At 30.7% G+C, this 26,779-nt stretch overlaps 5 protein-coding genes across 9 annotated transcripts; 1 reads left to right on the top strand and 4 right to left on the bottom strand.

The window, feature by feature from the left end:
- Nucleotides 1–732: 732 nt before the first annotated feature.
- On the bottom strand, nt 733–1,736 carry LOC118442403 (uncharacterized). Its single transcript, XM_035867947.2, has 2 exons — nt 1,112–1,736; nt 733–987 (listed from the first exon to the last, which is right to left on the bottom strand). The coding sequence occupies exons 1-2, from the start codon at nt 1,486–1,488 to the stop codon at nt 924–926; spliced, it is 441 nt and encodes a 146-aa protein (XP_035723840.1). The 5' UTR covers nt 1,489–1,736; the 3' UTR covers nt 733–923.
- Nucleotides 1,737–3,210: 1,474 nt separating this feature from the next.
- Nucleotides 3,211–4,400, bottom strand: LOC118442526 (uncharacterized). Its single transcript, XM_085663489.1, has one exon. The coding sequence runs from the start codon at nt 4,248–4,250 to the stop codon at nt 3,702–3,704; it is 549 nt and encodes a 182-aa protein (XP_085519615.1). The 5' UTR covers nt 4,251–4,400; the 3' UTR covers nt 3,211–3,701.
- A 583-nt stretch (nt 4,401–4,983) lies between these two features.
- On the bottom strand, nt 4,984–7,342 carry LOC118442527 (uncharacterized). 4 transcript variants are annotated; one of them, XM_085663522.1, is made up of 3 exons: nt 7,157–7,342; nt 6,683–6,793; nt 4,984–6,191 (listed from the first exon to the last, which is right to left on the bottom strand). In XM_085663522.1, the coding sequence occupies exons 1-3, from the start codon at nt 7,160–7,162 to the stop codon at nt 5,886–5,888; spliced, it is 423 nt and encodes a 140-aa protein (XP_085519648.1). In that variant the 5' UTR covers nt 7,163–7,342; the 3' UTR covers nt 4,984–5,885. The 4 variants fall into 4 exon arrangements, with proteins under 4 accessions (XP_085519648.1, XP_085519647.1, XP_035724108.2 ...); XM_085663521.1 differs by having other exon boundaries at nt 4,984–6,245; nt 7,157–7,324; XM_035868215.2 differs by lacking the exon at nt 7,157–7,342 and having other exon boundaries at nt 4,984–6,245; nt 6,683–6,865.
- Nucleotides 7,238–13,638, top strand: pkaap (A-kinase anchoring protein pkaap). 2 transcript variants are annotated; one of them, XM_035868213.2, is made up of 10 exons: nt 7,238–7,377; nt 9,564–10,362; nt 10,442–10,565; nt 10,638–10,774; nt 10,919–11,069; nt 11,154–11,268; nt 11,375–11,564; nt 11,705–11,778; nt 11,885–11,937; nt 12,046–13,638. In XM_035868213.2, exons 2-10 carry the CDS (start codon nt 9,821–9,823, stop codon nt 12,133–12,135), a joined length of 1,476 nt encoding a protein of 491 aa, XP_035724106.1. In that variant the 5' UTR covers nt 7,238–7,377; nt 9,564–9,820; the 3' UTR covers nt 12,136–13,638. The 2 variants fall into 2 exon arrangements, with proteins under 2 accessions (XP_035724106.1, XP_035724105.1); XM_035868212.2 differs by lacking the exon at nt 7,238–7,377 and adding an exon at nt 8,641–9,205 and having other exon boundaries at nt 12,046–13,637.
- Nucleotides 13,639–14,904: 1,266 nt separating this feature from the next.
- LOC118442639 (G protein-coupled receptor 143) lies at nt 14,905–17,005 on the bottom strand. Its single transcript, XM_035868500.2, has 6 exons — nt 16,537–17,005; nt 16,362–16,473; nt 16,115–16,209; nt 15,804–15,982; nt 15,400–15,727; nt 14,905–15,317 (listed from the first exon to the last, which is right to left on the bottom strand). Exons 1-6 carry the CDS (start codon nt 16,684–16,686, stop codon nt 15,096–15,098), a joined length of 1,086 nt encoding a protein of 361 aa, XP_035724393.1. The 5' UTR covers nt 16,687–17,005; the 3' UTR covers nt 14,905–15,095.
- Between the last annotated feature and the right edge of the window lie 9,774 nt (nt 17,006–26,779).

The following is a 26,779-nucleotide window of genomic DNA, read 5'->3' as shown; positions in this document are numbered from 1 at the left end:
CATAAGGACGCATATATTTTAATGATTGTATATAAACAGAAACTGTGACGCTTATTTTCCATTATCGTGTGTTTCACAAGCCAATATAAAATTTCTTCTTAAAAAATGCATTACGTGTTATTTAAAGAGAACTGTATTCGCGAAGTGTCTTCTGGAAATAATCATCATTTTCGAAAATAAAATAAAATAGAATAAAATAAAAAAAAAAAAAAAAAAAAAAAAAGAAAGAAAGAAAGAAATAAAAGAAACGAGCGATTCCACCCAATTAAATTGTACATGCAAAGGAGCATATATATAGTCTTAAGCATTTTTATACAAAATATTACGAAGTATTGTGATCATATACCAAAACAAAAAAAAACATACACATATACGCGCGCGGCGGGCATGTACACACTCACAATCACACTCATACACACACACATTTACACACATACGGAGCAGACATAAAAATAACCAGAACAAAAATCATAGACAATGTATTTTAATTTTTAATCAAATATATTTCATTTCAAGAAGAAATTGTGAAATAAACTGTATCGATAAAACGTGTGCATTAAGATAATCACATTTTAGATCGATAAATGATACAGGTGAGTATATACTGACGATTTACAAAATGATTGCATATAATATAATATAACGATCATTATATATATATATATATATATATATATATATATATATATATATATTTATTAAACATATAGTATTACAAACGTGCTTATGCCACCCTAATTTATTATATAGGAAATCTATTAAACGAAGGCATAAACAAAAATACTTTTAAGATATTAAGATTAAGTATATATATATGTATATATATATATACTTAATAAGTAATGGATTATATATCACATTTTCATATTACATTATAGTAAAAATAAGTCTTCGAAGATTTTGTTTAAAATTCAGTATTGGATTCATTCTTTGTGATAAAGACGGCGTATAAAGGGAGCAAGTAGATTCATTAAACGTAAACTGGATCTGTAAAAAAGACAATTTAATGAGAATAATAAATTGGTTCTTAATTATTATAATTATTTGAAAAGGAAAAGAATAGGAAGAAGAAAAAGAAAATAGAAGATAGAAGAAAGTTTAAACCATTTACCTGTGTGTAGATTTCGATGAGACAGTTGGTTTCTCCAAATGTTCGACATTTGGTTTCTCATCTTCTGGTTTGGCATTGTACAACATAGATTCGAGCAACGATATGTCAGATTGATTGGTACCAATGACATCACCAGCTAATAAAAGAGCTTCGACTGGTGCAACGACCACAACTACGCCGTCAACGTGAATACGATAATTGTCAGTGCCATTTTGTCTTTGATCATAATGATCACCGGTGTTAGAAAGTGTTGAGGATGAGGATGAAGTTGTAGATGAAGATTCCTCAATTGGCAAACACCTTACGTGAGTTCCAACAAATGCAAATAATAATAAAAGAGTTGTAGTTTTGAACAATCTCATATTAATCGAGAACATTGTTAGATCCACGACGTTATAAAAAAAAAAAAAAAAAAAAAAAGAAAAGAAAATCAAAAATTATTATAGATTCTCTTTGAAATGGGAATTAAACGCGACACGATTTTTTTTCTTCTTTCTTTCTTCTTTCTTTCTTCTTTTTTTGTTTTTTTTTTGTTTTATTTTTCGTATTATCTTTTGCGACTTAAGAAAAGTGACGATAGGAGGAACGTCTTGACTATACGAAGGACGAACGAGGTATGACCTCCGCTAGGTACCATCGACCAGGAAAAGATACCTGGTCCCACCACTTTGCCTCCTGATCACCGGCTACCAAGTTCAAGAACCTGTCGAAGAACCGAATCGACTTTTTTTGTCTTGTCGTTCTACGTCTTATATATGTATATATATATATATATTTTATCTCTTTTACGATTCTCTTTTAATATATTCCAATTAAACGCAATTCAAATGAATGATTTATTCAACGATTATCAAAAGTTTGTTTCTCGATAATAAAGACGCATAATATAATTTATTAATCGTTGCAAATTCAAACAAATAAATATTATAAATTTTCCTATGATAAATATAAGTTAAATATTTTATCATATTACTTGTATAAGTATTTGAAAATATTTTTTTGCAGTTAAATATTCAGACGACTTGTATATTAACTCGATTCGTCCGTTTGGTTGGTTGTTAATCTAGCATAAATTAACGGATTCGATATAGTACAGCAAAAAAAAACAAAATTCCTACCAGATTTCGAATAAACAAATGAACAAAATACACACACACACACACACATATATATATATATATATATATATATATATACATACACAAAATTTGATATTCAAGAGTGGATCTTCTATCACAAACACAAACGAGGAATGTTCAAACCCGTTATAATCGAATCCTGTTAACATTCTATACGGTGCTTCAATGTCCTATCGTTTCTACTTTTTTTTTTTATTTATTTATTATTTATTTATTTATTCATTCGTTTTTTTCTTTTTTTTCTTTTCTGAACTACCAACTGTCAAAATATTATATGGTTGTTAAGGCTTCGTAAAGTGATTACATGGCGGAATCAATTGGTTTATCATCGTCATCATCTTCATTATTGTCATCATCGTCATCTCTCGAATGATATAAACGAGATTCGATTTGTAAAAGGGCAACGTCCTAACGTGGCCCCCATCGAGAGTATTCGTTTCCTCGATTCTTCCGGCTTGTGCTTCTCCTACATAAAAAGCCGTCCCCGCTTACCGTAACCTTGCCCTTGCGTTCACGTTTCTCATACGTGCACCTGAACACATACATACACACACATACACACATATACACACACACATATACACATATACACATATGCACGTATGCACGCCCGCAAGAACTTTACAAAAGAAATGCAGTTCTACTTCCGCGTTTGCATTACGGATTTTTCGCAAGCGAATTGCGATCTTTCCTCTTTGTATTACTTTATTTAGAAATCAGGAAAAAAAAAATTATACGTTTGTATGTTTAGTCTTTTATTTTTTGTCTTTTTCTTTTTTTCTTTTTCTTTTTTTCTTTTTTTTTCTTTTTTTTTTTTTTTGGTATAACATCAAGACAAACTTCAAGACTTAGGGATTGGTAAGGAATCTTTGTAAACAACAATGACGATTTTATCTGACAATAAATTTATTTATTTCGTATAGAAAAGAATAGGAGGATTAATCATATTCGATATTCTTTACATTTTTTTTTTTCTAATGTTCTTTTTTTTCTTTCTTTCTTTTTTTGTTTTTTTCTAATAAATACAAAATATATATAATAATAATGTAATATTTATCGACAATTATATAGATATATATATATCTACGTATGAAATCGACGATTTGATCCTTTTTATTTAATCGAATCTAGGACGATTATATGATATAATTGTTTCGTCGTAGTTCAATGGAGGTATGTCTGAAAGAAGAAAAAAAAAGGAAAAAAAAAAAAAAAAAAAGATAAGAAAAAGAAAATCTTTCCCTCCCCCTTCACCTCCCCGCCCTTCTACCACCCTTCCCACAACAACAATAACAATAACAACAACGATAAGACTTCAATTACGTGACCATAATATTACCCGGGGAAAAAAGAAACACTAATGGACGAGGGTAAATATATAAAAACATGTTCTATCCTAATATCATTCTAAATGATAAGGTCAATAATTTTGATACTGACTGCAGTATCGTTCATTGAAGTTTGTTCGTCGTATTAGCAGAATCCTGTTGACCGTTTAACGTTGTCCTTTCGTCGTCCTCCTTCGAAGTAGATCCTGATGAATTATTCTTGGAAAGTGATTGCGAGTTGTTAACTTGTTGGGTCAATTCGAAATCTTGATCTTTACGATCGTTCAAATGGTCATCCTCCTGTTTTCCTAATTCTTTCAAATCCTGAAGATCCTTATCGTTGTTCTTTGGAATCCTTATGATGTCGACCTTATAAGGTTTGCCAGTTTTAATATTTTCACTAATATCCTCGTTCATCAATGACAATATTGGCTCATTCTGTACGGCAATCTTATTTTTCTGACCGACCATCAATTGTCTCGTCATCGATTTAAAATCGAGAAAGGATAGATCATTAAACAATGATCCCTTGGTTATGAAAACGAAAAAGAAATTATCTAAATCGGCACGAACGTTCATTTTGCCGTCCTGTCGTTGATCGTAAGTAATCGGTGCCGCATTGGAATAAAAGAAAATTGACAAAGTGACAATGAACAGACTTGATAGGATCATTTTGATTTTAATTTCTTCGTCTTTGTCTTCGTTGCCTTTTTCTTTTTCTTCTTCTTCTTCTTGGAATTTTTGATTTTTTGAAAGAGAAATGAACAAACAGTTTCAACGATGCTCGTGCGAAGTTCGATCGACGACTGATGTAAGATTTCTGCTTTCCTTCGTCGTGTAACCATCACCGATGATAACGATGAAAAGGAGAGGGTAAACGAAGAAAAGTAAGGTGTCCAAAGAATATTCAACCGAGACCATTTACCGTTGATCATTTCTACTTTTTTTTTTTTTTTCACTTTTTTTTGCTTTTTTGGTCCTTTTTTGGCCTCGCTCGTTCGTACCGTATTATCGTATGAATTTTTAACCGGTGATTTGCAAGTCTGTCCGAAACGATAAGATGAAATATAAATAATGAAGAAAAAGAAGAAGAAGAAGAAGAAGAAGAAGAAGAAAGAGAAGAACGAAATATGGGAAGAGTTAATAAATTGAGATAATATTTATTCAAACACAATTTATTTTCGTTTATAAGTAGTTATATATATATATATATATTTTTTTTTTTTATTGATAATACTTCTAAAACTACGTCCTACGACGTGTTTTCTTTATTTGTTGGTTTTTTTTTTTTTTTTTTTTTTTTAACGTAACAAAAAGAAGGAAAACTAATACTCTTTTTAAGTTTAATAATAGAAATTCACTTAATGATATCAATTGATCTAAATCACAATGAATTTTTGTTGGAAAGATTATATTATAATAAAACAAGAATTGTATTTAATAAACGTGAATAAACGAACGAACGATTACATTTTCTTTTTTCTTTTTTTTTTTTTTTGTGTTTTTTTTCCCCTCCTTAAGATTATCACAACGTTTATATCAGTCTTCGATATTGTTAGAAAATATCAATGACGGAGTTTGCATCGATCCAACGAAAATATTTTTAAAAGTGAATATTCTGTAAAAGAAATTATTTTGAAAATAACGATGTAAATCATTTATATAGAAAATAAAATCATACATAAGAATCTAAGATAAAGTTATTTATTTATTCGTTAAATCCTTACTTGCAAATTAAAATCTATAATTTTATAAATTGACAATACGATCGGATCATGATGGAGAAACGTAGAAAAATATATATTGCGAAGAACTTATATCATATAATTTCAAAATCACGTTAATTAAAATCACGACATGATTACATTATCAATATTTATAAAATACATATTTGAGATTTATAATGTAACTATAATCTTATAAATGAATAAATTCTTATCAATGAAAATCTCAAGCTTTCGACAAGACATGTAAATAATAAAATTGAACAAATTCTGTATGGAAATATGTTATATATATATATATATAAAAAAATAAAAATAAAAAAAAAAAACCATCATCGAAATATAATCTCCCGTATCCATATTGACGGATAATTTTACATTTAATTGTTTACTAATAAATTTGCGATACATGAATGCGCGCACGTACGCGCACAAACGCACGAATAAAAAAAAAAAAAGAAAGAAAGAAAATAAAAAAAAAAAAAAAACAAGAGAAAACGAACACAAAGTACATACACAAATGTCGCTTTTGTGTTTGACATTAAATAAAAATTAAAGTAAAATAATTAAAATAACATAATTATTATCCAAATGATACAAATTTGGAACGATTATTCGATGATTGTATCTTCAAGATATCTCTAAGCTGTGCTCTCTTTTTTAACGGTGATCTTGCAATCACTATGATATCTTCTTTATTAGACGAAGTTTCTATTTTATCTTCTATCGTTGATATCGTTGCATTTTCCGTAGATTGTTCGATCCTTAATGTAGTAGTCATTGAATCGTTCGTTGGTGTAATTTCTGTGGAATCCGTTTTGACGATCGAAGATGTAGACGCATTAATGGACGAAGTACTCGAGGGTTCAACCGAGGCCGAGGTCGTAGGCTTTGAAATCGGTTTTATGGTAAAGTCAGCGTAATCGTAAAAGTAATCATAATCCTATAAAATAAAAGAAAAAGAAAGAAAAAAAAACAAGAAGAAAAGAAAGAAGAAGAAGAAGAAGAAGAAAATTATTTAATCATTATGATCACACGCAAAGAGTGTTCGTATCTTTCAGCAAAAAGAAGAAAAAAAAAAAAGAGAGAAAGCATTCATAATTAGAGAAGTTCATTCATATATATTCACTCATATATATTTAACTATTTGTTCTCTCCTCTCTCTTTTTATCAAAGAAGTGAGAAAAAGAAAGAGGAGAAGAAGAAGAAAAAGAAGAAGAAGAAGAAGAAGAAGAAGAAAAAAAGAAGAAGAAAAAAATAGAATCTTCTTATCTTATCTTATCTCAAATACACACACACACACACACATACATACATACATATACATACACACAGAGACAAAAAAAGAGATACACTTTTAATGATCATATTTTCATTTACCGTGTAATCTTCTAATATCTTAGAATCAACAAAAGCGAGTATCTTCAGATCCTTCAAGTCGATTCGAACGTTGTGCTCGCCTGTCTGCCGTTGATCGTAAGTCACGGTAGGCTTGGTAAGTACCGTGTCGAGTAGAAGATAAGTGTGAAAACAAAATGCAAAGGCGTAAAAAACAAACGACATGATTGGGAAATGACCGTTTACTTTGTGTGATGTATATATAAACAAGACACAACACAACACTTAAGTAGAAAGGATCGGATCGGATCGGATTGGATCGGATCGGTTGCGGATCTTCATACAACGCGAACTTTTGTAAAAATGTAAGCGAACTGTACGTCGTAGATGAGAAGAAGAAGAAGAAGAAGAAGAAGAAGAAGAAGAAGAAGAAGAAAAAGAAAAAGAAGAAGAGGTTCGCAAAGTTCGAGCAAAATCTTCACTGCTAGAATCACTATCGTTTAAATCTATACGTACTACCATCTATTTCTGGACGAAAAACCGGTATTCCTTTCGCGGTTGAATGCTCGAGAGAAGCTACGATACCTCATCGATGGCCACCTCGATGGCTTCTCTTTGGTAGCCTCTTCTCTGTGTCTTCTTACTGTCCGGACATTGGCCTCTTCCACGAGTCCACCTGTTTTCTTCTCTTCTATAGTACGTTTCAAAATAAACGCGTCCATCATACAATTATACACGTAATTATTATACGTATACACTTTTTTTTCGACACGTTAAACATTTTTTTCAATTTTATATATATATATAATAGAGATAATATATATATATAATTAAAATAAATATATATATAATATATATAATATAATATATATATGTATAAATAAAAAAATAAATAAATATATATATAGGTTTATAATAACACGTTTGAGCAGTATATAATTATATTATGATATTATATATAATAGATATTAATTCGTATCTATTAACACGTTAGACATATTATTTCATAATACGTACGTTTGAAAATAACGCGCCACACACAAAAGTCCATATTACATACATTATATATGTATATACACATATATACGTATAATACGTGCATCGTGATTACGTTAGACATTTGTCTATAGAGTACGTTTCAAGTTAACGCGCCATTTCTTTATATATATATATACATATATATAAAATATCTCATATTGTTTTTACGTAGAAATAATGTAGAAGAAATTTATATGTTATTTGTTTATTTATTTATTTATTTATTTTTTTTTTTAAACATCCTATATACATATATATATATAAAAAGAACGATCGTATTCCTTGCACGAAATATGCAAATAAAATACGACATCAAGTGATTAACTTCGATACGAGAATACGTTATTTTGATACGCTACGAGACACGAATATCAATTTTATAAGAGGTTATTCCATTCGCACGAGGAATTCAATTCTTCATTGGATTGATCGTACATATGGGAGAAAGACAAATCTTAGTATATTTACGTTTGTATTGCCTTCTCGAAGTTGAGAAAATATTTGACCTTTAACGCGACGTACAACAAGGAGCTTAACATCCTTTGAACTTTCGTTCGAACGACTCAAGTTATAATTCTCATCTTTATCCTAGATAAGTTGTGTGGCATCGGGAAAAACTTAAACGTAACACGTATGAGAGAATTCATCGTCCGATGTCCTTCGAACAAGTTTATTAAGCGCGACGGAAAAATATTTTTAAGATTTCTTTTTTCTTTCTCTTTTTTCTTTCTTTTTTTCTTTTTTTTTTTTTCCTTTTCTTATTTCCACGATCTCGATCGCAAGGAGAAAAACGAACGTTTTGATTTCGCTTATAATGAATTAATAATAATAATAATAATAATAATAATAATAATAATAATAATAATAATAATAATAATAATAATAATAATAATAATAATAAAAGGTTATCGTTATTAAATCGAATAAATTTCAATGAAGTATCGAGAAACGTTAAACAAATAATTCCGGCTTATTGTCGCATAATAGAAAAAGTTTAATCGCGGAAGTGCTTAAAGGAACGTGCAAAAAGCAAAAATCAAATTTAATTAACGTCATTAAACAAAAATCAAATTTATTTTGTAATATACAATATATATTTATTCGTCTAACGTAAAAATATAACGTTATAGATTATAATCATTGATATAAAGGATTAAGAAAATATGAAGGAAGGTTAACCTATGTCTCGATGTAGCGAATCATAAATGGATTCGCGATGACATTAATGACAGTTCCTTCGGATGTTGCGCGTTGCATATGTATGTGATCGACGAATCTTCTCATCGAAACGTTTCCATTATTATATCTTCGTAATTAATATAAAGAGGAATAATAATAATCAATTAGATCGATTCAAATTGTTGAAAGTATTCATCGACGGGAAAGAAAGAAAGAGAAAGAGAGAGAAGAAAAAAAAACAAACAAACAAACAGACTCAATAGATTTTCCTACATTCGTTCGTCATATCGCGTTCTTTATCATGTTCCTCTCTGACGTAAAAAATGTTCCAATTTTTTAAGAAATCTGGTAATTATTTAATTATTTGAATTATTATGAAATAAAATTAAATACGTTGATCAATATATCGTCAAAAGGATTGATGATGTTGTTTAAAAGTAACATAACCTCCTTAATCAAAACAACACATCTTTTTTTTTTGTTTTCTTACATTTGTTTTCAATAACTCCAGATAAGCATATTATCTAAACAGTTACGTAATACTTGATAGGTCCTTTTTTATTTTTTTTTTGTTTTTGTTTTTTATTTTTTTTATTTTTTTTTCCTTTAGTTATCTCTTTCAACAAGTAATAAAAAGATATTTTATGTTTGTATTTTAAAACTATGTGTGCTTACATTGATTCAATATTATGTTTTTTATTTTCAGGGCAACGAGACAGGCCCAGATCATTGTACGCTTCTCCAACAAAATCAACAAAATTAGAAAAGACATTTGGAGATGAATTTGGTGATAGTGCGTCGATCTATATACCGTCAAGTATATTGTGCAGCCTTGAGGAGGAAGAGGAAAATGAAATTCTTAAAGAAGAAAAAGACAATAAACGACCATTTGGGTCTCAATTATCTAAAACGCTTCCAGAGATACTTGCGGATAAGGGTGCCCTAGGTTACTTTATCCAATTTATGGATACAAGAAATTCAATAGCTCTTATAAAATTTTGGTTAGAAGTCGAATGTTTATGTGGATCATTTCCTAACTTCCATCTTGAAGATGAAAATGTGGAGAATTTGAATTTTAAGAATGATCATACTACGAAGTCCGATACCTTCGCAGATTCATTGGACGATAATGATAACTTTAATTGCAATATGCTGCAGGGTAATATTGAAAATCGCAATAGAGAAAAGGGACTGTATAATGAAATTGTAAATAGTAATGATGTAAAATCAAATTGTAATGACATGCCAAAGATTAGTGAGATGCTAAGTGGTATGCGACAATCAAATCGCAAATGTGAAAATAAAAGGGGCGATATGACAAATACTAGGGAAGATGCTTTAAGAATTTATAAAAAATATATTATTAAAGAAACATTGGGTACTAATCGAATTCCTGAGGAACTAAAACTAGAAATAGAAAATGCTCTTAAGTGCGAAAACCTAGAGCCTATATTACGGTGCCTATCTAACATTCAAAATATTATATTTGATGTTATAGAAAAGGAGTAAGTATAATAAAATTTTTTAATATAAGTAAAAAAGTACTATGCAAAGATTATGATATATATTTGTTTGAATTTATAGATATATTAATGACTTCCTTCGAAGTGAATTTCATTGTAAACATCAAATTGATGTTTTAACAAGTGGAAATGTACAATTAGGAGACATATTATATAATGAAACAGCATTTTTTTATTTCATGGAGGTATAAATTTTTATTATATTGCGTTTTATATGATAAATTTAATAATTTTACATTTAAATTTATTCATTTCAGTTTATGGAACTTGAAAATAAACGCGAGCTTTTAGATTTTTGGATGGCTGCAATCAATTACAAGCAAAATCTTTTGGAAAAGAAAGATCCAATAAATCCTGAGGAAGCTCAATCTGATGCTCTTATTATATACGACAAGTAATTGATACTTTTTACTATATATTTTTATATATATATATATTTTTTTTTTTTAGAACATATACAAGTAAATACATGACAAATTATATAATGTAAATGAATTCATAATGATACAATATTGAAATCTAAAGCATGTGTCTTCAGATATTTTAGTTTGCAAGCAACAACGCCACTTGGGTTTATTGATAAAATTCGTTTCGAAGTTGAGCAAAATATTTGCCGTGAAAATGGAGAGGGACCATTACCTGATTGTTTTGATAAACCTTGTAAAATTGTATATAAATTTCTCAATAAGGTATATTATTTTATATCCTTCCTTTATAATGACAATGACATTTACGATACATTTATTTATTATTCTATATTATTATAATTTCAGCACTATTTGCCTACCTTTTTATCATCGCAGCTGTATTATAAATATTTGTCAGAATTGATCAGTACCATTCAAAGTAATCCATGTTCGAGTTATCAGCTCAGAGTAAAGAGAGCAGGTAATCATACCTTTTATTTTTTTATCTATTAGATTATCAGTATTTTTTAAAAGTTAAAGATAAGTATAAAATGAAATATATAGATAACTACAGAAACATTATACAGGTTCTGACTGTAGTAGTGAAGTGAGCTCTATCAGTAACAGTATGCAAAGTACCCTGCAGGCAGGGAACAATGCCAATGGAATATTATCTAGTACTAGTAATAGTACAAAAACAAGTGCACACAGTAGTATGAATATCGATACAAGACAACTCTATGATCCAGATTCTTTATGGAGGCGTAACAAATATAGGTTTGTTCTTTTTTTTTTTTTTTTTTTTTTTTTTTTTTTTTTTTTTTTTTTTTTAATTTTAATTTTACTTTTTATATACATTAATTACAGTATAAAAGTTATCACATTATTTTAATTATATTAATATTTTAATAACATAGATTAAGTGTTGGCTACATCGATTACTTGGGTAGATTTATTACAGAAATAGAACCTGATCCATGTAGAAAATATGGTAAGTTTTATTTCTATATATAGACATTGTAATTGTTGAAGAAAAAAAATAAAAAAAGATTAATATAAATGATATATATATATATATATATATATAAAACTTTTAGAATCACGATTAGCGCGTGCTGTGAAAAGACTCGTAAATTTGGAACAGGATAAGGTAAAATTTATATGTAAATCTAATGCTTTTATGCCATTATCTAATAGATAATCCATTATAATACTAAGATGCTATTAAAAAATAATAATATATAATTTTAATATCCAGGCGAAAGAAGAACTAGCATGGAAGATAGCAGAAATGATTATACGTGACATTACATCCTTGACTTTAGGAGCTACAAATCTTCCATCTTGATGGGATATACTTTACATAATATGATCTTGAAAATGGAATTTTTGAAGCATTTTATATTATCACAGATGCTTGAAAGGTTATATTTCAAACAATTATTTTATTATTACTTATTACAGGTTAAAAATGTGTATGTTTGAAAAAAAAAAGTGCCAAAAAAGAAGTTAAAGGAAAATTAAGTTAACTTTTAGTTCGATTACAATTTAAGTTTAACATTTTATTTCAAAAGAATTTCGGAGCACCGTTTAAAAATTTTTCAAATCACGTTTGATATTAATAGATTATAAAAATGAAGTTTTAGTACATGAAAATCTTATTTCTATGTGATGTATATTGCGATTAGATAGTAATATGTTAGTACAATTATTTCACTTCAGTTATTAAACATGAAAGAAATACGATATATATATATATCAGAACTAAAAAAAAATAAATTCATTGTACATAATGATATCTTGCAAATATGAAAGTAACAACAATTAGAGAAGACAGAGTAGTGTTATATAATTTGCTTACTACTTAATATTTTTTATTCTCTCTATAAATTATCTTTTGATTAACATTTTCTTTTTTTTTTTTTTATATATATATATATTGTTTTAACTTATAATTATTAATTTCTTACAAATTATGTTACGGTTTATTTTATCTTACCATGATACATGTATCACAGATAAAACAGCAAATTAAGAAAAAATATAATGGAAACAATGGTACAAGTTACACGAGTATCTCTTTACAAGAACTTTAAGAATATTTACTTTTTACAAAATTATCAGAAAATGAAGTCAATGAAAGATCATTCATATATGTTAACATAGCTATAGATATATTATACAAGAGTCGCTGTAGAACGGCACAAATCAAACCACTTATTATGTTCTTAAGTTTACTGAATTTATATATATATATATTTTTTTTTTTTTTTAAATTACAAATAATACTCCAGTGATTATAAGGCATAATTATTATCAATTATTCTCATATGAGATTATATAAAAGTATTAACTTTGAATATATATTAATATATGTAATTATTAAGTACATTATAAATTAATTTGCATAGGGCATTCTTTTGAACACTTTTGATGTTAATTATTATTTATTTCTTTTTTATTGCTGTTTTTTCTTTTTTATATTATATTGCAGAAATATGAATTTTTTTCCATATTTTATTGGCACTGATCTAATATTTTAATTGATATAATATCTTAAATTGCATCCCTATTGATAAGGTATAGTTATAAATTTAAGAAATTAAAAAAGAATATAAGTTGCATAATTGCTGCATTAATTGCAGCAATTGAATGATAAAAAAACGCATATCTTTCATTTGTATTCTTCTTTGTCATAAATTTATATGATCTGATAATTAATAGCAAATTTTATTTTATAATTAATAGAAATTATAAATTTGTTGTGCTATACCATTAACAAAGTTAAAAAATTGTATATATTAATATCTGTAATATATAATATAATATTGAACAGCACACATACATATACATATACACATACACATACACATTTACAATAAATCAATTAAGAATTTATTAGAAGTATAAATTGTAGGTTTATTTTCGAGTATATATAAAATGAGAAAATTATTGTACATTATGTATAAGAAAAAAAAAAAAATTATTAAAATTGATAAAAGTATAACTTGAAAAATATACTATCATAATTGATAAGCTGATAGATCAAAATTGTGATGTTAATAATACATATTTACTGCTGCTTGCTGGTTCCTTTTTATACTATATTAATAAACAACTAATTATTACTTTTTTAGAAGCCTATAATAGTAGATAGAATAATATTTCTATAGAGCTTACATTTATTAATATAAAATGAATGTAAGATATTTTTTTGTGGAAGATGTACATGTGAAATTAACAGCAAATATTATATTTGTTTTATATTTATTGTTTTTACCAATTATGTATAATCTCTGAATATTTCAGCAAGTTTGTTTGTAATACAATGGTGCTAATATAAATCCATTTTATGTTTGTTTTTTTTTTTTTTTTTTTTTTTTTTTAAGATAAAAAAGTACTAACATTTTATTATTAAAATTCATGATATTTATCAGTTATATTTTTAACAACAATGTATACAGTACTTATTTTTAACTGAAAATATCTATTAATATTAATGATAAATATTGCAGTGTAAAAATATATATAAAGAGTATTAAAATCAAATGTAATAAATTATAAAAATTTAGATCCTCTATATATGCACTTTTTAAAAGATACATAATTTTTCTGTGACACTTTTGATTTTATTTATTAATTTTTGGATTCAATTAAAAAAAAGAAAAATCAAGTATGCTAACATATAATTAATTTGTTTATTTTTTGTTTTGTTTTATTTACATACATTCATGTTCAGTAATAAATATAAAATAAAATCTGTTGAATGTACAAAATGTACTAATTATAGAATAAAATTGTATATATGTGTACACTATATTCTTACATGTATAAAATAAACTCCTTGTATTTATTAAATTTACAATATATAATTATTTTAAATAACATTATCTCTATAGTTATAAAAATATGCTACATATTTTAATTTTATTAAAAACTTTTAACTTTCAATTTTTTAATTCTTAAAAAAGTTAACATCAACGATTTCAACAACATATGGGAATATAAGTAGCACAATTATAAATTAACAATTTATAAAAGTAATTCTATAAAATTTTTATAAATCTTTTACTTTGTAAAAGTTATAATAAAACAATTAAATCTATTCTATAATATTTAATTGTAATAATTATCTGGCAGTATCATTATATCTTTAAAAGTTTTAAACATGTATTAATAATATTAACATTAAATAAGTACGGACTCTTAATTTCAATATTATAATATATATTATATATAAAAATGTGTAATTTTATCGTAACTAATCCTATGTTTCTAAAAATACACTAAAAGCTTTATCACAGTTTTTCATAATGATGAAGATCCATTTATACTTGTATGAGGTGTACGGGCATATTGATTTAACAAAGGAGATGATTCATTCAAATTTATATCCGCATTCCCTTTCGAAATTTGATTTAAACTGAAGCTTCCTAATTTCTGACACCATTCTAATCGAAATTTTTCTCTTCTACCCCATCTCTGATAAACCAATGCATTTAAAAATGCTTGAAGTGGATTTGTCACTGCCTATATACAGACACATGAATCAAATATATTAAATAATTATATAAAATTATTATCTTAACTTGTTATTATTTTATTCACTTACCATCATATACCACAAAGTAATAATTGCTTTAACAGGTAACTGAAACCATAGTGTCCATAATAAAACACCATTGATTAGATTTGGTACCCAACATATATAATAAACAATATTAATTAATGCAAACTTAAGTCTAATAGTTTGAACTAATTTTCGTTCACGTCCAGTCATTTGTGCTAAACTACATGAAACAGCTGTTTTGAGATCACGAGTTGAAGCAATATAAAGAAGAGGATTTATTATCATAACAATTGCCAATAAGACATATGTTGTACAATAATTTGGAAGAATGCGTAATATCGCAATGGACAATGACGTTAAATTATGACAGCTGAAATTAAATGTTATCCATCAATATTATGATAAAATTTCAATTGTTATAAATAAATTAAAAATCAATACGTTACTTTGCATCTGGAACATATAATATTGACAAGCCAAAAACTGTCAATAAAGCAGGACAAATCCATGCAAATAAATGATAGCAAATAGGATGACCAGATCGATCATTAAGTAATAATTTCATATCCACAGCATAGCACAATGTCCAAATCCATGTAGCCATATAAAAATATTGTGTCCATGCCTTATAAATATATATAAATAGATTCATTAAAAAATTAGTAGTACAATGCGTATCATCTAAATGGTTTAATATAATTATATCTGTCTAAAATATACAGATATTCTTATATCAATATGGAGATAAATTATTTACCGAAGAAAGAGCACAAAATATAACGCTAGAAGTATCATCTTCCATTGGCATAATAGATTTAAAGTTAATCCATAATGCCGATCTTATAAATATACCTAAGATGAAAAATTTCACATGTAATAGTTCTATATTTTTGTATGAATTGAAAAGAAAAAAAAAAAGAAAAAGAAAAATGAATAATAATAAAAGAACCATATATCACTGATACAATATCAGAGATAACATAAAGTGACAATGAAAGCAACACCTAAAGAGGCAAATAAATCAGCAATTGCAAGCCATACAATAATTTCACGTCCTCTCGATGCCGAAAAACTATTCCACCGATGAGGAAGATTTGACATTTCACGTGGTAACACCTAAAATTTAATTTTTATGCTTACATAGAAAGGTTATGAAACAATATAAATATTTCATATTACTTGATAAACAGCTCCAAGTATTCCCATTGTCGAAGAAACCATGCATACTATATTATATATATCTGTATTAAATTCTTCCATTATTTTAATAGCCATATCCGTTTTATTTGTATGGCGACAACAAAAAGTCTGTATCGTTGGATCAGCCATGTTATCAGTAATATCAAAGGTGTTATATAAATTAATGAATATCAGTTAACGCTGTTCATTACTCTTGATTGTAAATATAACGATTTACACCAATAATCAAACCCAATCGTAAATCTCAAGTAATTTTCATGAACAACGTCTCATTATATGGATGAAAATTTAAACGAGGATAGGTATGATCTCTTTCGAAGTTTTGAAAAAATAAATTCATCTTTTGTGGAAAAAAAAAAGAAAAAAAAATCATGTAAAAAAATGTTGTTTTGCCGATAAGAGTTCATGTATAAAAAGAAAAATTTTTATTGCAGGCGTCAACCATATTTTCGACATTTTCCGTAAAAATTAAATTGCATTTAGTGGCGCCACTTAGCAATAAGATAAAGCTCTCATCTTATATATACATATACTCTTATCTATAAATATATATATATAAAACTCGTTATGTAGGTTAATAGTAAAATAATTTTATTTAGACTTTCGATATACATAAATCTTGACAAAAGTTGAACACGGAGTCCTTATTTGTATCGTAGCTCTCACTCTCTCTTTTTCACTCACTCTCTCTCACTCACTCTCTCTCTCTCTCTCTCTCGCTCTCTTTATCTTCACACGGCTTCGTACAAATGAAAATTTTACTTATAATTAATACAGCGCGTTCCTCTACAAACTTATTCCAGTATTCTATTATATTTAATCATTTATTTATTTGAAGTATTATTAGTTATATAAAATGAAAATATGTTAATGATTAGTTGGAATTAGTTTGAAAAGATACTGGAAAAGTAATGCAATATGCAGCCATTCGCTCGGTAATACTTGCATTAAAGATTCTACAATTAGAGTATGCAAGTATTACCGACCCAGGTCTCACTACGTGGAAGTTGCTGCATGTGGAGACCCACGGGCTAACGGTGACTCTACTCTAAAATCCGCGTTCCACGATACCGATCCGCGATACCTTTCCGCTTCAATGCCTGGCTTCTTAACTAACAGGGTATGCGTAGCTCAGCTACAACACACCTCTTACAGATAGCTCCACCAAAAGCACCGTCTGCTTCAGACATAACGGATTATCAAGCACATCTGAATTCGTGCTTCCCGAATTTCGAACAAACAAAGCGCACTCCTTAGAAAAACTAATCGCGTCGCGACACTCACGTGTGTGTTATAATTACGTAGATTCTACTGTTAAGCCAAAATTCGCGAAGTACCCCCATCGAAATTTTGAAGAAATCAAACGAAGTCCACGGTAGGACCTTTAATCGCGCCCGAACACCCACGCAAGTGTTAGAAACATGAATCTACTCTAAATTCGCGTTTTCGATTCGAACTATCAAACGAAGTTTAATCGCGCCCGAGAACACCAACGCCTGTGCCCGCCGACACGCGCGCTCATGTTCTTCCTATCCTTCCCGTATTCACGCGTAGAAATCGATGATGAATCCAACCATGCGATGTACCATCCGGTCGCAGATGAACCTATCCCTCGATGATCTATCCTGGAAAAGAAGAACGTAAGCAGAATAAAGAGAAAGAATAAAACATACATAAAATAAAACAATATATATATATATATATAATATAAACAGAAAATGAACATAATTAAAAACATAAACACATAATTAAACACATAATTAAATACATAGTTAGAAAGAAGCAACATAAATAAATATTAAGAATACATAATTAAAAGGACATAACATATTAATAACATAATTGAAAACATAATTAAAAATGAAAAATATGAGATATAAACGAGAGCCGGAGAAAGAAAAGAGAGCCCCAGAAAGAGAGGAATAGAGAGTCCCAAAAAGATAAGATAAGGGAAGCAGCCCTTTAAGATGCTGAGACAGCAGCCCGCACAGAAGCCCTCACCCACAGGCCCCTCCCGTGGGTCCCACCCGAGATATATAAAGAATAATTAATGAGAGTAAATAAGAATAAATAGAAATGCAATAAAAGACAGATAGAATAATCTCCTTTTCGTTTCTCCGAGAAATTATTGTACAATAGATTTTTGCTGTATTTCTTCTTTTAAAGTATTATTAGTTATATAAAATGAAAATATGTTAATGATTAGTTGGAATTAGTTTGAAAAGATACTGGAAAAGTAATGCAATATGCAGCCATTCGCTCGGTAATACTTGCATTAAAGATTCTACAATTAGAGTATGCAAGTAATACCGACCCAGGTCTCACTACGTGGAAGTTGCTGCATGTGGAGACCCACGGGCTAACGGTGACTCTACTTTATTCTAAAATTCGCGTACCGCGATACCGATCCCTCATGCCTTCCGCTTTGGATATCTTGGGCATGGGACAAAGCTAACAGGAAGTATCTAGCCTTAGCTACAGGGACTCCACTTACAGAAAGCTTAACCGTTCGACACCCTCCGCCTCAGGCATAACGGATTATTAAGCACATCTGAATTCGTGCTTCCGAATTTCGAACAATCAAAGCGCATTAATCGCGTTCGCGACACTCACGTGTGTTATAATTACGTAGATTCTACTGTTCTATCCAAATTCGCGAAGTAATCTAATGCGATATGTCGAAGAAATAAAACGAAGTCCCCGGTAGGACTTTCAATCGCGCAAGCGAACTCTTACGTGAGTGTTAGAATAACGGTGACTCTAAGTTGAAATCCGAAGCGCACTCCGAATTTCAACATTAAAACGTAGTCCATCATGGGACTTTTAATCGCGCCCGGACACCCACGCAAGTGTTCGGAAAACGGTGACTCTACTCTAAATAAACTAATCGAATATTCGAGCAAACAAAACGAAGTCCCCGGTAGGACTTTTAATCGCGCACGCGAACACTCACGTGAGTGTTAGAATAACGGTGACTCTAAGTTGAAATCCAAAGTGACATATGTTAACCGGTGTTTAGAATTTCCTATGATATTTGTCGAGATTTCCGCCCCGCTACCAAATATGAGGATTGTCATAACATCAGCAAACTATGTACAGCACTACAAGGTAAACCGTTCGCGCACCCCGAATTTCAACACTAAAACGAAGTCCATGGTAGGACTTTTAATCGCGCCCGGACACCCACGCAAGTGCTCGGAAAACGGTGACTCTACTTTAAAAAAACGCGTTCGCGAGGTAATCTAATCGAATATTCGAGCAAATATAAACGAAGTCCCCGGTAGGACTTTTAAGTCGCGCCCGCGTATATTCACGTGAGTGATAGAAAAACGGTGACTCTACTCTACAATTCGCGTTTTCGATTCGAACAATCAAACGAAATTTAATCGCGCCCGAGAACACCCACGCTTGTGCACGCCGACACGCGCGCCAGTGTTCTTCCTATCCTTCCCGTAACCGAGCATAAAAATCGATGATGAATCGTGCTAGGCGATGACACATTCGACCGGAGGTAAACCTATGGCTTGATGATCTATCCTGGAAAAGAAGAAGTTAAGGGGAAAATAAGAAAAAGAAAAAAATAAAATATAAATATAAAATATAAATAATATATATAGATTATAAATAGAATATAAATTTAATATAAAATAAATATATATAAATAGATAAGTAACCTGCAGAAAGATGAGAAAATATAATATCTGCACGCTGCTGCAACAACAGTCCGCTTCATCTCATGGGTCCTACCTAATGCTTAAAAATTAAAATTAATTAGAACATATTAATAACAACCCTAAAAACATAAAAACATAATTAAAAAGAAATAACATAAATATATATTAAAAAAACATAATTAAAAGGAACTAACATAATTAAATTCTGAAAAGACATAATAAAAAGAAATAACATATTAATAACATAATTAAAAACATAATTAAAAACATAATTAAAACCATAAAAACATAATTAAAAATAAATAACAAATAAATATTAAAGAAACATAATTAAAAAGAAATAACATAATAAAAATCTGAAAAGACATAATGAAAAGAAATAACATACTAATAACATAATTAAAAACATAATTAAATAAGAAAAATATTAGATAGAAAAGAAAGCTGCAGAAAGATAAGAAAATAGAAGCAGCCCTATACGATGCTAAGAGAAAAACCCGCACAGAGGCCCACACCCATGTCCCCATCCCATGGGTCCCACCCGAGATTAATAAATCATAATTAATAATAGTAAATAAGAATGAAAAATATGAAATAGAAAAGAGACCCCCAAAAAGAGAAGAAAGGAGAAGCAGCTCTATAAGATGCTGAGAAAGTAACCCGCACAGAGGCCCACACCCATGTCCCCATCCCATGGGTCCCACCCGAGATATATAAAGAATAATTAATGAGAGAAAATAAGAATAAATAGAAATGACAGCGGACATAAAAGAGAGATAGAATAATTTCCTTTTCGATTGTCTAAGAAATTATTGTACAATATATTTCTGTTAAATTTCTTCTTTTGAAGTATTATTAGCTATATAAAATGAAAATATGCTAATGATTAGTTGGAATTAATTTGAAAAGATAATGGAAAAGTAATGCAATATGCAGCCATTCGCTCGGTAATACTTGCATTAAAGATTCTACGATTAGAGTATGCAAGTAATACCGACCCAGGTCTCACTACGTGGAAGTTGCTGCATGTGGAGACCCACGGGCTAACGGTGACTCTACTCTAAAATCCGCGTTCCACGATACCGATCCGCGATACCTTTCCGCTTCAATGCCTGGCTTCTTAACTAACAGGGTATGCGTAGCTCAGCTACAACACACCTCTTACAGATAGCTCCACCAAAAGCACCGTCTGCTTCAGACATAACGGATTATCAAGCACATCTGAATTCGTGCTTCCCGAATTTCGAACAAACAAAGCGCACTCCTTAGAAAAACTAATCGCGTCGCGACACTCACGTGTGTGTTATAATTACGTAGATTCTACTGTTAAGCCAAAATTCGCGAAGTACCCCCATCGAAATTTTGAAGAAATCAAACGAAGTCCACGGTAGGACCTTTAATCGCGCCCGAACACCCACGCAAGTGTTAGAAACATGAATCTACTCTAAATTCGCGTTTTCGATTCGAACTATCAAACGAAGTTTAATCGCGCCCGAGAACACCAACGCCTGTGCCCGCCGACACGCGCGCTCATGTTCTTCCTATCCTTCCCGTATTCACGCGTAGAAATCGATGATGAATCCAACCATGCGATGTACCATCCGGTCGCAGATGAACCTATCCCTCGATGATCTATCCTGGAAAAGAAGAACGTAAGCAGAATAAAGAGAAAGAATAAAACATACATAAAATAAAACAATATATATATATATAATATAAACAGGAAATGAACATAATTAAGAACATAAACACATAATTAAACACATAATTAAATACATAGTTAAAAAGAAGCAACATAAATAAATATTAAGAATACATAATTAAAAGGACATAACATATTAATAACATAATTGAAAACATAATTAAAAATGAAAAATATGAGATATAAACGAGAGCCGGAGAAAGAAAAGAGAGCCCCAGAAAGAGAGGAATAGAGAGTCCCAAAAAGATAAGATAAGGGAAGCAGCCCTTTAAGATGCTGAGACAGCAGCCCGCACAGAAGCCCTCGCCCACAGGCCCCTCCCGTGGGTCCCACCCGAGATATATAAAGAATAATTAATGAGAGTAAATAAGAATAAATAGAAATGCAATAAAAGACGGATAGAATAATCTCCTTTTCGTTTCTCCGAGAAATTATTGTACAATAGATTTCTGCTGTATTTCTTCTTTTGAAGTATTATTAGCTATATAGAATGAAAATATGTTAATGATTAGTTGGAATTAGTTTGAAAAGATATTGGAAAAGTAATGCAATATGCAGCCATTCGCTCGGTAATACTTGCATTAAAGATTCTATAATTAGAATATGCAAGTATTACCGACCCAGGTCTCACTACGTGGAAGTTGCTGCATGTGGAGACCCACGGGCTAACGGTGACTCTACTTTACTCTAAAATTCGCGTACCGCGATACCGATCCCTCATGCCTTCCGCTTTGGATATCTTGGGCATGGGACAAAGCTAACAGGAAGTATCTAGCCTTAGCTACAGGGACTCCACTTACAGAAAGCTTAACCGTTCGACACCCTCCGCCTCAGGCATAACGGATTATTAAGCACATCTGAATTCGTGCTTCCGAATTTCGAACAATCAAAGCGCATTAATCGCGTTCGCGACACTCACGTGTGTTATAATTACGTAGATTCTACTGTTCTATCCAAATTCGCGAAGTAATCTAATGCGATATGTCGAAGAAATAAAACGAAGTCCCCGGTAGGACTTTCAATCGCGCAAGCGAACTCTTACGTGAGTGTTAGAATAACGGTGACTCTAAGTTGAAATCCGAAGCGCACTCCGAATTTCAACATTAAAACGAAGTCCATCATGGGACTTTTAATCGCGCCCGGACACCCACGCAAGTGTTCGGAAAACGGTGACTCTACTCTAAATAAACTAATCGAATATTCGAGCAAACAAAACGAAGTCCCCGGTAGGACTTTTAATCGCGCTCGCGAACACTCACGTGAGTGTTAGAATAACGGTGACTCTAAGTTGAAATCCAAAGTGACATATGTTAACCGGTGTTTAGAATTTCCTATGATATTTGTCGAGATTTCCGCCCCGCTACCAAATATGAGGATTGTCATAACATCAGCAAACTATGTACAGCACTACAAGGTAAACCGTTCGCGCACCCCGAATTTCAACACTAAAACGAAGTCCATGGTAGGACTTTTAATCGCGCCCGGACACCCACGCAAGTGCTCGGAAAACGGTGACTCTACTTTAAAAAAACGCGTTCGCGAGGTAATCTAATCGAATATTCGAGCAAATATAAACGAAGTCCCCGGTAGGACTTTTAAGTCGCGCCCGCGTATATTCACGTGAGTGATAGAAAAACGGTGACTCTACAATTCGCGTTTTCGATTCGAACAATCAAACGAAATTTAATCGCGCCCGAGAACACCCACGCTTGTGCACGCCGACACGCGCGCCAGTGTTCTTCCTATCCTTCCCGTAACCGAGCATAAAAATCGATGGTGAATCGTGCTAGGCGATGACACATTCGACCGGAGGTAAACCTATGGCTTGATGATCTATCCTGGAAAAGAAGAAGTTAAGGAGAAAATAAGAAAAAGAAAAAAATAAAATATAAATATAAAATATAAATAATATATATAGATTATAAATAGAATATAAATATAATATAAAATAAATATATATAAATAGATAAGTAACCTGCAGAAAGATGAGAAAATAGAAGCAGCTCTGCACGTTGCTGCAACAACAGTCCGCTGTATCTCATGGGTCCTACCTAATGCTTAAAAATTAAAATTAATTAGAACATATTAATAACAACCCTAAAAACATAAAATCATAATTAAAAAGAAATAACATAAATATATATTAAAAAAACATAATTAAAAGGAAATAACATAATTAAATTCTGAAAAGACATAATAAAAAGAAATAACATATTAATAACATAATTAAAAACATAATTAAAAGCATAATTAAAGAAGAAAAATATGAGTAATAAAAGAGAGCTGCTGAAAGATAAGAAAATAGAAGCAGCTCTGCACGATGCTGAAAGAACAGTCCTCTTCATTTCATGGGGCCTACCTAAAACCTGTAAATCACAATTAATAAGAATATATTAAAAACATAATTAAAAATAAATAACAAATAAATATTAAAGAAACATAATTAAAAAGAAATAACATAATAAAAATCTGAAAAGACATAATGAAAAGAAATAACATACTAATAACATAATTAAAAACATAATTAAATAAGGAAAATATTAGATAGAAAAGAAAGCTGCAGAAAGATAAGAAAATAGAAGCAGCCCTATACGATGCTAAGAGAAAAACCCGTACAGAGGCCCACACCCATGTCCCCATCCCATGGGTTCCACCCGAGACTAATAAATCATAATTAATAATAGTAAATAAGAATGAAAAATATGAAATAGAAAAGAGACCCCCAAAAAGAGAAGAAAGGAGAAGCAGCTCTATAAGATGCTGAGAAAGTAACCCGCACAGAGGCCCACACCCATGTCCCCATCCCATGGGTCCCACCCGAGATATATAAAGAATAATTAATGAGAGAAAATAAGAATAAATAGAAATGACAGCGGACATAAAAGAGAGATAGAATAATTTCCTTTTCGATTGTCTAAGAAATTATTGTACAATATATTTCTGTTAAATTTCTTCTTTTGAAGTATTATTAGCTATATAAAATGAAAATATGCAAATGATTAGTTGGAATTAATTTGAAAAGATAATGGAAAAGTAATGCAATATGCAGCCATTCGCTCGGTAATACTTGCATTAAAGATTCTACGATTAGAGTATGCAAGTAATACCGACCCAGGTCTCACTACGTGGAAGTTGCTGCATGTGGAGACCCACGGGCTAACGGTGACTCTACTCTAAAATCCGCGTTCCACGATACCGATCCGCGATACCTTTCCGCTTCAATGCCTGGCTTCTTAACTAACAGGGTATGCGTAGCTCAGCTACAACACACCTCTTACAGATAGCTCCACCAAAAGCACCGTCTGCTTCAGACATAACGGATTATCAAGCACATCTGAATTCGTGCTTCCCGAATTTCGAACAAACAAAGCGCACTCCTTAGAAAAACTAATCGCGTCGCGACACTCACGTGTGTGTTATAATTACGTAGATTCTACTGTTAAGCCAAAATTCGCGAAGTACCCCCATCGAAATTTTGAAGAAATCAAACGAAGTCCACGGTAGGACCTTTAATCGCGCCCGAACACCCACGCAAGTGTTAGAAACATGAATCTACTCTAAATTCGCGTTTTCGATTCGAACTATCAAACGAAGTTTAATCGCGCCCGAGAACACCAACGCCTGTGCCCGCCGACACGCGCGCTCATGTTCTTCCTATCCTTCCCGTATTCACGCGTAGAAATCGATGATGAATCCAACCATGCGATGTACCATCCGGTCGCAGATGAACCTATCCCTCGATGATCTATCCTGGAAAAGAAGAATGTAAGCAGAATAAAGAGAAAGGATAAAGCATACATAAAATAAAACATAATTTATATATATAATATAAACAGAAAATGAACATAATTAAAAACATAAACACATAATTAAACACATAATTAAATACATAGTTAGAAAGAAGCAACATAAATAAATATTAAGAATACATAATTAAAAAGACATAACATATTAATAACATAATTGAAAACATAATTAAAAATGAAAAATATGAGATATAAACGAGAGCCAGAGAAAGAAAAGAGAGCCCCAGAAAGAGAGGAATAGAGAGCCCCAAAAAGATAAGATAAGGGAAGCAGCCCTTTAAGATGCTGTGACAGCAGCCCGCACAGAAGCCCTCGCCCACAGGCCCCTCCCGTGGGTCCCACCCGAGATATATAAAGAATAATTAATGAGAGTAAATAAGAATAAATAGAAATGCAATAAAAGACAGATAGAATAATCTCCTTTTCGTTTCTCCGAGAAATTATTGTACAATAGATTTCTGCTGTATTTCTTCTTTTGAAGTATTATTAGCTATATAAAATGAAAATATGCAAATGATTAGTTGGAATTAATTTGAAAAGATAATGGAAAAGTAATGCAATATGCAGCCATTCGCTCGGTAATACTTGCATTAAAGATTCTACGATTAGAGTATGCAAGTAATACCGACCCAGGTCTCACTACGTGGAAGTTGCTGCATGTGGAGACCCACGGGCTAACGGTGACTCTACTCTAAAATCCGCGTTCCACGATACCGATCCGCGATACCTTTCCGCTTCAATGCCTGGCTTCTTAACTAACAGGGTATGCGTAGCTCAGCTACAACACACCTCTTACAGATAGCTCCACCAAAAGCACCGTCTGCTTCAGACATAACGGATTATCAAGCACATCTGAATTCGTGCTTCCCGAATTTCGAACAAACAAAGCGCACTCCTTAGAAAAACTAATCGCGTCGCGACACTCACGTGTGTGTTATAATTACGTAGATTCTACTGTTAAGCCAAAATTCGCGAAGTACCCCCATCGAAATTTTGAAGAAATCAAACGAAGTCCACGGTAGGACCTTTAATCGCGCCCG

Source organism: Vespa mandarinia, chromosome 22 (genome assembly GCF_050613455.1).
Source record: "Vespa mandarinia isolate Hongniang chromosome 22, ASM5061345v1, whole genome shotgun sequence".
In the NCBI taxonomy this organism is placed as follows: Eukaryota; Metazoa; Arthropoda; class Insecta; order Hymenoptera; family Vespidae; genus Vespa; species Vespa mandarinia.
This window is presented reverse-complemented; position numbering and strand designations above follow the sequence as displayed.